The sequence below is a fragment of the Macrobrachium nipponense genome, chromosome 26 (assembly GCF_015104395.2).
Source record: "Macrobrachium nipponense isolate FS-2020 chromosome 26, ASM1510439v2, whole genome shotgun sequence".
NCBI classification, from domain to species: Eukaryota; Metazoa; Arthropoda; class Malacostraca; order Decapoda; family Palaemonidae; genus Macrobrachium; species Macrobrachium nipponense.
In genome coordinates, this window is record NC_087215.1 from 70264713 (window position 1) to 70280387 (window position 15675).

Below are 15675 nucleotides of genomic sequence, written 5' to 3' on the forward strand. Positions count from 1 at the left end.
ACTTTGTTTTTAAGTAACAGTAATTTTCCCTGATATTGTGAATTTCACTTATAAATTTTGAGTTTGATGATAAATTTTTGTATTTAAAATTTTTATAAGTGTTTTCATTTCTAACCAGTATATTTGCATTTGATTATATTGATGTTAATTAGAAACACGGAGTGGTAATTGATCTGTTTTCCTTCAATTAACTTGAAGTGACTTAGAACCAGGGAAGTACTTAGACTTCTGAAATCAGGGAAATACTTAGACTTTTAAAGTTGTTGATGGAGTGATGCCCTTTGATTAATTTAATTACTTACAAGATTACCTCACACCTGTTTTGATGAACTTAGTGTGACTTTCTGCAATACTGGTAAGTTGTTAAGGGATCACTGTTGCCTTTAGAGTATTCAGTCGTTTAGTACCTGTGATGAGGGTTTAGGTGTCTAGCTTTTGTGAGGTATCAATTAATGAATGGTAAGTGTAGTAACCAGATACTTGGCACTTCGTCTCAGTATATAGATATATATATATATAATATATATATATATATAGATATATATATAAATATATATATATATATATTTATATATATTATATATATATCCCAGGAAATTTATTATTTACTGCTCGATTTTATTTACGTATGTCTATATTATGTGAATTCTGTAATGTCTATATTATATCATCTGTCTGAGACACCAAATAGGTAATCAATTTAACCCTTAACCCAGACCGCACTTTCATTAGATTCACCGGTCAGTGATCTGCGGTGTTATTGTAACATTACGGTTTGAGAAGTAAGCTGGAAAAAAAAAAAAAAAAATTATCTCGGCTGATAAGGCACGTCAGAAAAGCTGCATATCCAGAACCTTCCCCCCTCCCTCCCCCCACCCCCTCTCTCTCTCTCTCTCTCTCTCTCTCTCTCTCTCTCTCTCTCTCTCTCTCTCTCTCTCATTTTTCCTTGTCCTGCATCAGTTTATGATAGTTGGTTGTTATCATGTCAACTGCCGAGTGCAGATGGCAGTATTTGATCTGAATACTTATGGATGTCAGAAGTGGCTTTTGACACATCCTATCAATCTGGTTTCCTTGTTCTTGTGCGTGCCCTGGAAGTTCAGTGAGAAGGGATTCACAGTTCCCTATTGGATATATTTCGGCCATTCCATTGAGGAGTGAGAGATGTGTATTTCTGGTGATAGAAGTTCACTCTCGACGTGGTTCGGAAGTCACGTAAAGTCTTTGGTCCCGTTGCTGAATAACCATTGGTTCCATGCAACGTAAAAACACCATTCAAACAAAGATATGCTGTATTATAGTTAATTGGTCATCAGCACCTTTCCTCAGTGACCTACGTGAGAGATTCTTTAGATGCTTACTTTGCAACAACCCCCCTCCCTCCCTTCCTCCCTTCCTTCCTCCCTCCCCGCCTCGCCAGTTGACGAAACGGTGTTTTTTTTTAATTTTTACCATATTTCGTAAAGTAACCAGCATACCTTCCTAAGTCCGTTAAACTTGAAGATGGGGTTAGGAAGAATTAACAGTGGAAAACTACACAAACCTGAAAGCTAATCTTAGAATACCCAAGGTCCTTTAAATATACCTTGAGTATAACAATGTGACAGTCTTGGATTCGGCGACAATTTCAAAACGTACAAACAAAAAACCATTTATCCATTTTCGGTTCACCGAAAAACAAGGAGGGGGCGGGGAGAGATTTGATTGAATAGATTATGATTATTTAATTATTTATTCAGAAGCTTTGCAGTTCAGGTATTTATGTATGTATGTATGTATGTATGTATGATATATATATATATATATATATATATATATATGTATATATATATATATATATATATATATATATGTGTGTGTGTGTGTATATAGAAAGAGAGAGAGAGCGCGAGAGCGCTCCCTCATAATACAAGCGACATTGATGCCGAAAGAGAAGACCCGAGTTGGACCCACAACGGGTCTTCAGCAGCTGACGGCGGCGCACCGTCAGCGCCCTACTCCTGCCTTCCTTCCTTCCTTCCGGTAACTTCCGGCGGCGGTCGGTCAAACGTTACGCCAAGTTGCGGCTTATTTCGGCAACACAGGAGTCCCCTGTTGAGTATGTTGGTCAGAGAAATGGTCCTGTTACCTGACGACGACCAAGGACAGCCTTGCAACCATCTTGGTGGCCATTTGTAGGTTGATTCACCTCGGGTAAAGATATGAGGTCTCCGCTCCGCTCCTCTAACGATTTTTCGTAATTTATTGCCTTTTTATTTTTAATATCGTAAATTTTTAACTCGTTATCGTAGTTTTTTCCATCTCGTTATCGGAGTTTTTTCATCTCGTTATCGTAGTTTTTTTCCATCTCGTTATCGGAGTTTTTCCATCTCGTTATCGGAGTTTTTTCATCTCGTTATCGTAGTTTTTTTTCATCTCGTTATCGGAGTTTTTTTCATCTCGTTGTCGTAGTTTTTTCCCCTAATCTCGTTATCATAGTTTTCTATCTCATTGTCGTAATTTTGCTTTCTTGCTGGCGTAGTTTTCTGTATCGTAAATTTGATTTCTTATCGTAGTTTTCTGTATCGTAATTTTTCTTTCTTATCGTAGTTTTCTGTATCGTAAATTTGCTTTCTTATCGTAGTTTTCTGTATCGTAAATTTGCTTTCTTATCGTAGTTTTCTGTATCGTAAATTTGCTTTCTTATCGTAGTTTTCTGTATCGTAAATTTGCTTTCTTATCGTAGTTTTCTGTATCATAATTTTGCTTTCTTAACGTAGTTTTTATATCACTATCGTAGTTTTACTTTCTTATTGTAGTTTTCTAGATCATTATTGTAATTTTGCTTTCTTATCGTAGTTTTCTATATCATTATTGTAATTTTGCTTTCTTATTGTAGTTTTCAATATCGTTATTGTAATTTTGCTTTCTTATCGTAGTTTTCTATATCGTTATTATAATTTTGCTTTCTTAACGTAGTTTTTTATATCACTATCGTAGTTTTACTTTCTTATCGTAATTTTCTATATCGTTATTGTAATTTTGCTTTCTTATCGCAGTTTTCTATATCGTTATTGTAATTTTGCTTTCTTAACGTAGTTTTTTATATGACTATCGTAGTTTTACTTTCTTATCGTAGTTTTCTATATCGTTATTGTAATTTTGCTTTCTTATCATAGTTTTCTATATCGTTATTGTAATTTTGCTTTCTTATCGTAGTTTTCTATATCGTTTTCGTAGTTTCACTTTCTTATCGTCGTTTTCTACCTCGTTATCGTAGTTTTGCTTTCTTGTTATCGTAGTTTTCTATATCGTTAACGTAGTTTTACTTTCTTATCGTACTTTTCTATCTGGTTATCGTATTTTGCTTTATTGGTCATTGTTTGGCCATTTGTCCAAGTCTTTGTAATAGATTTATTAGCACTGTTACATTTTACAACGTTTTGTGTGCTCTTGTTTTGTGAATAGCCATTCATAACTTTAATTAATAGCAATCATTTTTGGAAGTTAACGCTAATAGTAAAAGATTCCATATTCTTGTATAACTAATAATTACTGATGGCTATCTCCAAACACACGCGTCATCATAAATAATGCTTAATGATTGCTATTTCCGAATACACTCATTATAAATGATAATTATTGATGGCTATTTCAGAATACATTCGTCATTATGAATAAAAAATGAATGATTACCATTTCCGAATACATTCGTCATTATCAGTGGTGATTAATGACTGACTAACGAGCCTAGATTTACGTCTGTTCTTTTACAGGCTTACGGACTCTGCTAATTGATAATTATTCTAGTTTATTAAACTCTGCTCTTAAATTTTTGCGTATTTCAGATGTCATAATTATGAGACAGATAAACCAATTCAACGCGTATTTTTCATTGTCTTACTATTGTTCAATCCACTAGGCCCTAGATTATTGTGGCGATGAGTTAGCAGCTCTGAAATTAGCATTTTTTGAATACCAGTTCAAGGTTTATCCTCTTCAAAATTGTCCTCAGTCTTTGGTCTTCTCCTTTTTTCATGAATTAGAACCGTAATATTTTGCCGTCTCTTTATCGGCAAGTTCGTCCGCCTGAACGTTTTTTCATATTCCAGAATATCTCCTTTAATCATTCGAAAGTAATTATTTTTAATGCTCCCCCCCAAAAAAAAATAACGATTTTCTTCTCATTCTCCGCCAGTAGGTCAAACCATAGCATCCCACGATGTCATCTTTGTCGCGGGATAAAGAAGAGCCTTTCCAAACCCTCGGGGTTTTTTTCTATTTATTTTTTCGTTCAATAAATTTGCCCTCTTGTCTCTGACGTTACGTCGAGAGAAGCCGCGATGATCGGCAAAGCTTTGGAGGCTTTGGGGTGGGGTGGGTGTGTAGGGGGGAGGGGTGGGGGGGGATGTGATGTGGGAGACGCAAAGAAGGTGGGTGGGAGTCGGGGATATCCATAGGGGTCACATGCGGTCGCTAAACGACGATTACATCAGGCAGGTGTTGTTGCAAGGAACATGAGCTCGATTTGGTCACATCGGAGAGCAAGGTTAGGATGCGGTGGCGGGGATGGGAGAAGGAGAGGGTCCTCTCAGAAATGGTGACGGGGACGGTGGTGGAGGTTGGGGGAGTGGGGTCGACCTCTGTAGCTATTTCATTGTAAGGAGAAGGTAATGTCTTTTCATTAAGCGTATTCAGGGCGGTGTTTTTGACTTGTTTTCTCGTGAGAGAATGATGATTTTTTGCGAAGTTTTGTTTGTCAAAAAGGGACGTTCGCTTTAAAAGCCAAATTTTGACGTGCATATTAAGTAGTCTATCCATCACGGCAAGACGTAATGAGTACGGAGTGCTTTCCCTGTGGCTTCGATGTTTTGTTATCTTGCGGACAGTTCTTGGGAGAGCAAATCTCGTTGCTTCGTTTAATTGAGCAATTTACGACGTTGGTGAACGAGATTTAGCATTTATCGTTTGTAAATACGCGGTGTCCATTTGCTCAACTTCGTCATAAAGGCTTGACCGCAGAAGAATACAGAGTGCCACTGAGTGTTCTGGGTAATTGTGCTATTAGTATATTTTAATTACCTTCCACGAGGATGGACGATGCAATTTTTTGAAGTATTAAACCACGCAAGGGACCAGAAACTGTGCATTGGTTGTGATCTGTCTTTTGTCAGTTTGTGCAGGGCTCTGTTGGTTTTCCTGTTGGAAATTTCAATTTTATTGTTGTCATCCACTCATTCAATTGAGGACAGAGGTTGTGCTTGGTGGTGACACTTCTTGAAACCAGATTCCAGCCACGCGAAGGCATTGTTCAATGCATGTTCCCTTGCATTCATCCACTGATTGTGGAGTTTTGCATTGAGTGGCGTGTCCCTTGAAGATGCTTTTTTTTTTATTAAAAGAATGGAAAAGGTACAGCCAACAAACTGTATGGTCTGGTATATACCATGATTTTCAATACTTGACACAGGATGATTTTGTTTGGGGCGAGGTAATGTCAGTTGTCTGTTTCCCGTGCGTGATTTTTCAGAATTTTGTATGAGTGATGATTAAAGATGAAAATTATTGAAAGAATTGTATTTATATGAAAATGATAAATGTAGTGCGTCGTTGCTTTATTGGGTTGTTTTATATCTTGACATTTGTAACTTTGTGGCAATTCATGCGCATTTTTCTGTACGTACTTAACCGATAGGAGTGACATTTGGCTGTATAATTAATCAAAAGTGAGGCTATTTATGTGTCCCTTTAGATAATAACAGACTAAAGAGAGAGAGAGAGGAGAGAGAGAGAGAGAGAGAGAGAGGAGAGAGAGAGAGAGAGAGAGAGAGAATATATGTAATGATAATTTCATGGTATTTCTCTTCTCACAGAATTTGTAAAATGTACTGACAAATTTAGCTTGGTGGAAGAATTCACTTGGGTCACTCCTGATATCAGTTTCCACAAATGACTCAATGAATGTGAGACTTGATATTTACCAGTATTTACAGTGTTGCAACAGAGCAGAGTCGATATGATGTCATATCCTTCTTGATAAAAGTGTCCAGCTTGCTTTAAGTGTGTGTGTGTGTGTGTGTGAAATATATATATATATATATATATATATATATATATATAGATATATATATATACATGTGTGTGTGTACGTATATATGTATGTATGTATGAATGTATTTATTTATTTTCATGTCTCAGCCCTTTTAGGTCAATTTGTGTTATCGAATGTAGTAATTTAATATGGCTGGTTTTAATATATAACTTTCTTTTTATTTTACTTTAAAGGACCGCTGTTAGTTTGTGCTTTAACCTGTGAAAGTTCTGGAAGTTTTCTGGCTGAATTTGAAGCTATGCACCTCTTTTGAGGTTGACTGCAAGGTGTGTTCACTGCAGAAGCATTAAGGGATATCAAAGTACAATACTGTAGTACAAGTTATTCAGGTAGGTAGCTGGAATTGTCCTTGCTTTTGTTTTGAGTACTGTATGAAAGGACGTGTATTTTATTTTATTATCCTAGCTGAATAAATTCTCTGATTATTATCAGAGTGATTCTGAATAATTTTGTATTTAAAGTACATCTCAGCTTTGATATATGTTTTAGTTTTGAGTTAAGATAGATAAATAAGTAGATAATATGGGCCTTTAAGCTATTTTAAAGATGAGTCATGCACAATATCAGTTTTCGTATTGAGAAATGCTGTATTAATATGCACACAAACCAGAGAATAATCAAACTCATTACTGTAAAGCTTCACACTACAGTTGGCCTTCAAATTCACTGGAGTCAAAGCACCAGCCCTTCTCAAATTGGACAATTTATGAACAGTTCTTTGCCCACCCAAAAACTAATTCTCAATACTGTTGGCCAAAAACTATCAGTATGCAACATAATCAGTCCACTATTCACCAAATTACAAGCGGTCATGTATGTTCAGCACTGCATACTGCACCGGTTATAATGTACAGTATGGTTATTGCAGGGGTTTCCAGCCTTTTAAAGATGACCAACCAGCGATTTTCTGAGTAATTAAGAGAACACCACTACAATTTAGGAAACTGTAAATCAGTTCAATGAGTAAGACTTACTTTATAAGTAAATAGAAACTTGATACTACTTGCATGAAGATTCACAAATAAGACTTGTACAGATAAGATATTCAATAGGAAAATAGCATTTACATTTCCCTAGGTTGCACAGTATACCTTTTGAAGACGTGCACAAGTAGTATTATAAGATTGATGAATAGTATACTAGTAGATTCTTGTGAGTACAGAATAATAAATTATGAAAAAAAAATCATTTTGTTAAAAATTCTCAAATAAACTTCAAAATCTTACAAGAGACCTGTGATACTACCTCAAAAACTGATAATTAAACCGAGTTGTATAGGAGATCCGTGCACAGAATCCATGCAACTCTATTGTATTTCACATTGTAAAGAAATGCAAATTTGAAAGTTATCTGTTGTTGTAAACAATACTAATTTTTAAAAATGAAAGATTTACATAAATTGTGAAATGTTTTGGCAGATCTTTAAATATTTACATTTCATGCCTCATATACAGTGGAATGTAGATGTGGCTATTAATTAAAACTGGCGTCACATTATCTAGGTTATTAACGCCTGCAGTATTGATTTTATTGATAGTGCATGCTGTGATGTACTTGGGAAATGAAAAGCACAGCTTTTTATGCAAATGCAGCCACAGTTGATAAAAAGGTTTTGTTGGAAACCAAAACAAAGAGCAAACAGCTAATCATAGAAGCAGCTGTCTATCTCTTGCGAGGGTTGACGATAATGAATAAAATTAACAGCAATGGAACACCTGGCATCATGTTTTTATAATCATCAGTCTTCAGTAACTGATGATTATCGGAAGTATCACCTCTTTGCCAGATTTAAGCCAGCCAAGAGCTAGTGCTTACAAGCATGGTTTTAGTATTACTTGAAAAAGCACTGCTTGACCATAGGTAGAGCACAGCAGCGCTTACAAGCAACAAGTTAGACATCGTGTCTGGAGAAAACTGGTTTGATATTGGAATCTGACCTGCCGTGATCCACCAGGAACCTCCTGGAGGTGCAGTTCCTGACTGCATTTTTTAACTTGAGGTAGTAGATGCATCATCATGGCTGTTGGGGATGCCCTTTTTGCAATGGCTTTAACAGCCATTTTTTTGTACACCATTAGTTTGCATGCTATCTTAGCCATGGTCATGGCCTTTAGATGGGGTGGGTGGTATATTGCAGAGCCTCAAAGGCCTCCAGCAGCTCATCTGCCCTCTTTAGTAGCAGGTCTCCCTTAAGTGTGTCCACAGTTTTGGGAAGGACACCTTGGATGTGTGCACGTAGTTGACCCAGACAGGGTGACGTGATGTGTAAGTGGCATATAAACATATGACTGCAAAGGTGCTGTGATTGGTTGGTGAACTTGGTGGTGAAACCAAGATTTGGTAGTGAAGTTCTGAGCTCACAACCCAAAATGGCCTTCAAAAGATTGCTCAGTATTATTGATGGTGATGGAATTGAACATTTCTAATGTGAATCTTATTGTACAGATATTATTTTTGCAATAGAATACAAACAGGTTATTAGTGCATGGTATATTTATAGTTTTGATGTGTAAGTGGATCGTGAGCCCTCTCATCCTCATCCAAACGACCCATATGAGGAGGAGGAGAAAGAGAGTTGTCGGTCTTGGTGCTTCTGGGGAAGTAGGGTCATTAGAGGAGGAGTGGGTGGAAGGAGTGGCAGAAATAGTATTGGGTTTTGTATCTTTGTTTTTTGTTTTTTGAATGGTGTTTTTACATTGCATGGAACCAGTGGTTATTCAGCAACGGGACCAACAGCTTGACGTGACTTCCAAACCACGTCGAGAGTGAACTTCTGTTACTAGAAATACACATCTCTCACACCTCAATGGAATGCCCAAGAATCAAACTTGCAGCCACCGAGGTGGCAGGTCAAGACCATACCGATCACACCAATGAGGCGCTTTTTGTATCTTTGTGATTACTGATGACTTGTTTTCCTTTTCATTTTGCTAAATATTGTTTTATTTGGGTTGTATCGCCTCTTCTGAAAATTTATCAACTTTCAAATCATGCATCATTGATGTTTTGCTGTTATAGTTCATCATACCCCAGAACTTGTGTAGTCTTTTTAATATTGACCAACATATATTTTGGCACTGCCTCTCTTACATTGTCTTCATCTGGTAGAGTTATCTGCCTTGGATGTAGTCAGCACAGTCAGGTTGTCTTTTGTCAACTCTGTAGTCCTTGATTTGTTATGATCTAGAGGCTGTCTAGTAGTTGTCTTAAGGCAACAAATATGACACTTTCATTGACTTCTATGTCAAGCTTTTGGGTTTTGGATGACAGAGTTCTGTGTCAGTAAGACAATAAAAGGTGCATTATTGGTTGTGGAAACCTCTTTATTATTTATTAACGTCTTCATTTTATGCATCCAAAGGACTTGGCAACTGGAATCTATGTACTATCTTTTTCCCTTAAGGCCAGAGATAGCAGTTTTTATAAATTAGGTCTGCCTTTGCCGTAAACATGGTGGCATTAGTGGAAAACATCAGTGATTAATCTATCTCTACCTGCCTCGAAGCTTGGTGCTTTGCTCTTGTATTTGATAATAAATATCCTCTGGCATTTTCTAAAAAATTTTAGCATCTTCATTTGTGAGGGGTAATTACTGTGAATATTTCTATCTAAGCTTCTTTACATGTCTGGAAACTGTAGGTGCACCTTTTCAACAGAAGCTGCTCTTTTCGTAAACTTTGTGTGTTCCGATGAGGACCTTTGCCTTCTCTCTAATCATACTCAAGTGTATGGGGAAGCCTTTGTTTCACAATGGAGACAAGGATCTCATACGTAATCCAATACTGGCATGATTGTTTTAAGTTAGTAAAAGTAGTGTTACCAGTCTTACATTTATTAAATTTATTTACATAAATATTTACATATAAAATATCTTTGTACTAAAATCATATTTTGCAAATAATATACAAAAAAGGAGCTTATCACTTAGGGATAAACATTTTATCTTAAATAAAAGAGGAACACTTCAACATGATTTGATTAAATATGATGTGTCTGAGTTTAATGAGTACCTTAGTCTTCATTGATTTTACCCTGCATACTGACTTCAAATCACAGACTTATCCTTACCCAAAATGTAAATGGAAGCTCTTTTTTTATTATTATTATTATTAATTATAAAATTTCCTTAAGTTCAGTGGCCTACATAAAATACATAACTGTAATCTGAATTGAGTATCTAGTCATAGTTGCTGAAGTACTCTTTTTAACAAGCTCAATTTCTTATTATTATGATTCATTTAGGGGTAATTATTCCAATTAATTTGTATAGCACTCATGAATTATAGCAGTCAGCATAATTTCATAAGTCTTATTGTTATGCTATATTGCAATTAAATTTAAGCCTTTAATACTTAGTTACCAGATTTTTAAAAATTTACTGATTTATGATTTGAACTAGGGACCAGTACTGTAATTTGATTTGTAGACTACATTATTGTCTTGTTTATGAAATTATTTCTTCCCTCTGTTACAATTATAAATCAGGATGCTAATGAACTAGTAAGTTGGCCAACATTGATTTTCAAAAAAGTTACAAGCAACCAATGAAATAACGCTTTTCATAAGTGACAAAGTTGGGTCAGTCCTAATCTAAAGCAGAATAAGCTCAGACACGTCCCATAACAATTTTGGCGATGGACGTCTTTTGGTTTCGATAATCTTGCGATCATCAACTATTACTTAATGGCTTTCTTATGTATGAAAGTATTTTGGCAGCTATTGTGAGATCATCCCCATCATCACATTATAAACCAAAAGGGTTATTCAATACACTATGCTTCAATAACTTTTGGGTAAGCTCAGAAAATAATTATTGCAAGTTTGCTACATAATTCTCATAATTCAACCTAGCAACAAACCTCAAAAAATTAAAAGACATGTTCAATTACCAACAATTATTACTAAACATGTCTTGCAATACTCATCTTGTCTACTAAAAATATGTCTTTCTTTTTCTTTGTTTATAAAGAAAATGCAAGCTTAACCTTTCTTACCCACACACAAATATTCATACATATATGACAAGAATCTCTTGAAGCATAATATATCGAAAGTTTCTTGAACAACAAACATTCACAGATATGTACAACATTAATATACATTTAAATAAGAGAAAACATGTCAGGCATACAGCTATGTACACTTAGTGCACTACAAAAGGCCAGTTGCTCCATGAGCAATATCTAATACAGTATGTACAATAAGTAACACTGCACCTTGCATAATTCTGTGCAAGTAGGTTTTGTGTGAAGACGACAAACATACATTATTCTAAGTGTATAATATTTAATCGACTGAACCTTCATGAAACAGAATGCTGGGTATCTGTTTTGCCGCTACAGCTTCTACCAAAGTAATATTTTTGATAAGTTGATATGCTTAACCTTGTTTTAGCACAGTACTACACAAAATATTGGCGAGAAATTTGAAAGAGCACACAAAGCAGTCTCTCTAATGGAGTAATATGGAACTGTATGCACAAGTAACACAGATCACCGTATGTTATAGCTTTTGATCACTATATTGTTTGCATTAAAAATGTATAATTTGCAATAATGTCTTCACAATTTATATATAACACAGCAGAGTTCATTTTTCTTGAAGCAAGATGCTAACAACTGCATTTATTAGAACACTATAAATATCTATAAAAATGAACATTGTATGTATAGTCAAGTCAATGATTTCAAAAGCACCAGATGTGTAAGATTGTAGGATTCCTAGGAAGTGAAATGCAAAAACTAGGAAACCTAATGTCTTTCATCAAGATCACTATTATGTTCACTCATTCAAGGAAAATAACTTAGACATAACAACAATTAGACAATAAAGCATAACCAACAATAAGGTTGAATAAAATAAGATGTAAATGGCGGGGCACAATCACAGAAATAAATTAGCCAATCACAAATAAAGCAAATATGGAGTTTTTCAAAGATAAATAATTTAAATAACAAAAGAAGTAATCCACACTTCCTTCCAAATTGTCACGTTCATAATCCTTCACTTACTACTTCACATTCACTTGGCTACTGGACAGGTAATAGTACCTATCATGTGAGTCTCACACATCCCATGCATCTGTGACGTACCCCTCTGGTTGTCAAACGGTTGTTTCTGTGCTGTCCTTACTGAAAAAAAAAGGAATGGATAACCAATGATAAATAAATTTTAATAGTTCAAAATGAGTTAAACTTAAAAAATAGTAAGGCACTTGTGGTGAGACCATGTACTATATACTCCTTATTTACTTTCATAAAATTTTCTCTGCAATAATTATGTTTTATGGTAAGGTGCTGCTAATTTATAGTCATGAGCATGCTTTTTTGTGAATTTAAAAACTGTTACAATCATTAGAAAAATCACAAAAACATATCTCTTTACTGGACTGTCAAGGAAGGCAGTATGAGATGTAAGCAATTAAAATGCACTGGACAGTCATTTGACCAGATTTCAAAGCACTTGAATTCCCCCAAAAGCCTAACACGTACTGAAACAAACTCCATTAATCATCTCTATACCTCACACAACCTACATTGGAACTCCTTTAACCAGTTGCTTCCATCCTTATGTATGTTTACCGTATTAAGCTTTAGCTATACGTAATGTACCTTGGTGAATTACTTTCATAACATGATTTACTCAGCTAAATGCAAAAGAAAATGACAGTGATTTGCATTTATAGCCACTTACACTACAAATGCAAAGATGTATTAAATGGAAGGATATGGGTAAGAAAGAGAGGACCAGTCTTAAATTCCAGAATTAGTAATCTGTTATGAATGTAACTAGTATCGTATACCACTGCTGAACTAGAAACTTATCAAAATTTGCACATACACATAATACTGTTTTATTTGTTTCTATTGTTTATGTGTTATGATGTCTACATTTGGGGATCAGTGTATACTGCGTTGTACTGTACTTTGTGCACTATACAACACAAATGCCATGCTTCAATGAAATAAAAAGCTCTCTCTCTCTCTCTCTCTCTCCTCCTCCCTCTCTCCTCTACTCTCTCTCTCTCTCTCTCTCTCTCTCTCTCTCTCTCTCTCTCTCCTGAATAAATAAAAAATTAAGAGCATAAAAATACATTTGTTCCTTGAAGATACAAACCCTTGTCTTTTAATGAATACCTTCATAACCGGCTGTCTGTTTGGCGACAGCATTTGCAGGGTTTGTGGATAACCACCCATACATGTGTGTGTGTGTGTGTGTTGGGGAGGGGGTAAAGCTGCCCATTTATGAAAAAGAAATTGACATTTCCAGGAGGAAGATTAACAACAGTCATGATCTCAAGACAGTGTGCCCCACCTAAGGAGTTTCCATAAAAAAAATCAAAGGAATACTGATGCTGTGCAGATAAGCAGGTGGGTGGTTAATCACAATTCTCATTCTGGCTGCCACATGATTTGAAAACCTTACTACCAAGTTTCGGCTACTAAACCAGTTGTTGCTGAAGGTATCCATTAAAAGACCTCAGGTTTGAATGTCTAAAGAAAAATGAAAATTACCCTGAAAATTTGCCTTTTTTCTAACCTACAGAGATCTGCTACAATATGTTCTATGATGTAAAAATTATTTTCTACTGCCTGTATACTATACCATTTTTGCAGTACAACATTTTAGTATCATACAAAATCATGCTGGGATTAATACTGAACTAATCAAGTATGTACCTACAAGTCGAAAATACGTTTATAAACTATTGTACAAAAAGGTGAATTTACAATTGACTACACCAACAAAGTATGAAGATATTGCCTTATAGCAGACTGAATTTAATTTCATAAAAATGTGTTCCAGTGTTTTACTCTTGTCTTTCCAAAGTATATATAGAATGGTATCACTGTATGAATTGAAAGCATCCTTTTATGAAAACACAGTTCATTGACCGTTTTATAGGATACAAGCTGCTGTATGGCTACCATGATTTAAGAGTCAGTGCTGTGCTTAAATCATATTAGCCATATTCCTTTCCATACATGATGTCAATCTAAGTTTTGCAACCAAGTGTTTGGACAGAACTATTGTAGTTAAAGGGTTTTCTCAAGCTTTCTAACTTTCCCTTATAGGATGTGATGTACAGTTATTTTAACCTGTGTTCACCATAGCAAAAAGTTTTTATTCATTACCATAAAGATAAACAGTAATATGGAACTGCTTGTAAGGTTACCAAAAAAGCGAAGACTATTTAAAACAAATTTTTAATAATAATTTGTATTTTTCTTAGTTATGCAAACCACAGCCTTTTACATAGGAATATCTTTCACTGTGAGCTGGAAGCCAGTTGAAACTTGGTAATAAGGTAGTTAACCAGGTGGTTAACAGGTGGAAATGGCAATATTTTCTGAGATACTGCAGCAGTGACATTACCTGTGAGAACAAGGAGCATCAGTGTCAAAGTCAATCTTCCAAGGGTAAATCAGCTGCTGATGGAGCTTACCATTAACAGCAGCTACATTCTAGGATGACAGGGCATGGTCAGAATTATGCTTAGGCATAGTGTTACTCTCCCTTGAGGTAGAAACGCTTACAGAGGAAAGAGGAGTGGATGATGGAGTCAAAGAGGAGCTAGATGCATTTGGTGGTGTCACCAGGGAAGTATTACCCAACAATGAAGCCAGCAAACACTTCTTGTCTCTCTTCCTCCTCTTCCCAGACATAAACCACACAAAGTGAATCCCATATTATATATTCCTTGCAGAGGGAAGCCTTTAAAGAAGCCCTTCCCCCTGCAAGAAGCACATAAACACGAGGGTCCATTGGTATGAATGTCATGAATCATCCATAAGGGCGACCATATCCCTAAAAAAAAATGAGTTAAACTCATGCAATCCAAGTCTTTCAACCAATCGGCAACAGGAAGGGCAACAGCATGTCCCATCTCTCAGAGATGCCGAAAGAAAAGTGAATGCAGTGGCTGGTGAGTGAGGGTCACTCCCCTGCTCATCCCCCATTTCCACCTGTTAATCATTTGGTGTTAATTACCTTTTACCAAGTTTTGACCAGTTTTCAGCTCACTGAAATACACTCCTATATGATGGTTGGTATGCCTGTGTGAAGGAAAGTTTAATTATCGCAATAAAACAGTACGGACTGCATCCTGTAATTAAATTTTTTATGAGCCATTCTGCTTCTTATAATTAGTCAAGTAAAAATATTGTATATCCTTTCAGAATTTTTTTTTTATTACTACGTATAGCCATACTGATTGCAAGTCTTAATTTCCCTTTGCCTGAAGGTCCACAAAAAGGAGACAGACAGTGCCAAACAGCTGCTTAAACTAAAGTACGCAGCAGTGGTTGCAACAGTTTCTTGCTTAAGAAAATTGTCTCACCATGTCATTGCTTCGATTATGGGCAGGTGCATTACAAATGTTGTTCTAGCATTTTACCCTCAATTACAGTATCTAAGAATTGTCACGGTACAGTTTTATTGTTAATTTTTATGAAACTGACAGCTATTATGAAAATGCAGTGTGCTTGAATTTAAGTGCCATTGAAGTGTTCATGTAATTTTAGTGTTGTCAGAACCATTGCTACTAAGCTTGCATGTACTGTTGCAGTTTTTACAAGTCAGTA

The 15675-nt window shown here is 35.7% G+C and overlaps 1 protein-coding gene and 1 long non-coding RNA gene across 4 annotated transcripts in view; one reads left to right on the forward strand and one right to left on the reverse strand.

The window, feature by feature from the left end:
• The window catches only part of LOC135200384 (uncharacterized), a 72460-nt gene that overhangs the window by 48320 nt on the left and 8465 nt on the right, over nucleotides 1-15675 (forward strand). For both annotated transcript variants that reach the window (XR_010311276.1, XR_010311277.1), the window contains exons 2-3: nucleotides 6265-6420; nucleotides 13361-13461. This is a non-coding gene — a long non-coding RNA (uncharacterized LOC135200384). The remainder of the gene's footprint in view (nucleotides 1-6264; nucleotides 6421-13360; nucleotides 13462-15675) is intronic.
• The window catches only part of LOC135200383 (protocadherin-like wing polarity protein stan), a 379772-nt gene continuing 374004 nt past the window's right edge, over nucleotides 9908-15675 (reverse strand). For both annotated transcript variants that reach the window (XM_064228999.1, XM_064228998.1), the window contains exon 33: nucleotides 9908-12222. In XM_064228999.1, coding sequence (XP_064085069.1) covers nucleotides 12195-12222 — 28 coding nt within the window. In that variant the 3' untranslated portion in view covers nucleotides 9908-12194. The remainder of the gene's footprint in view (nucleotides 12223-15675) is intronic.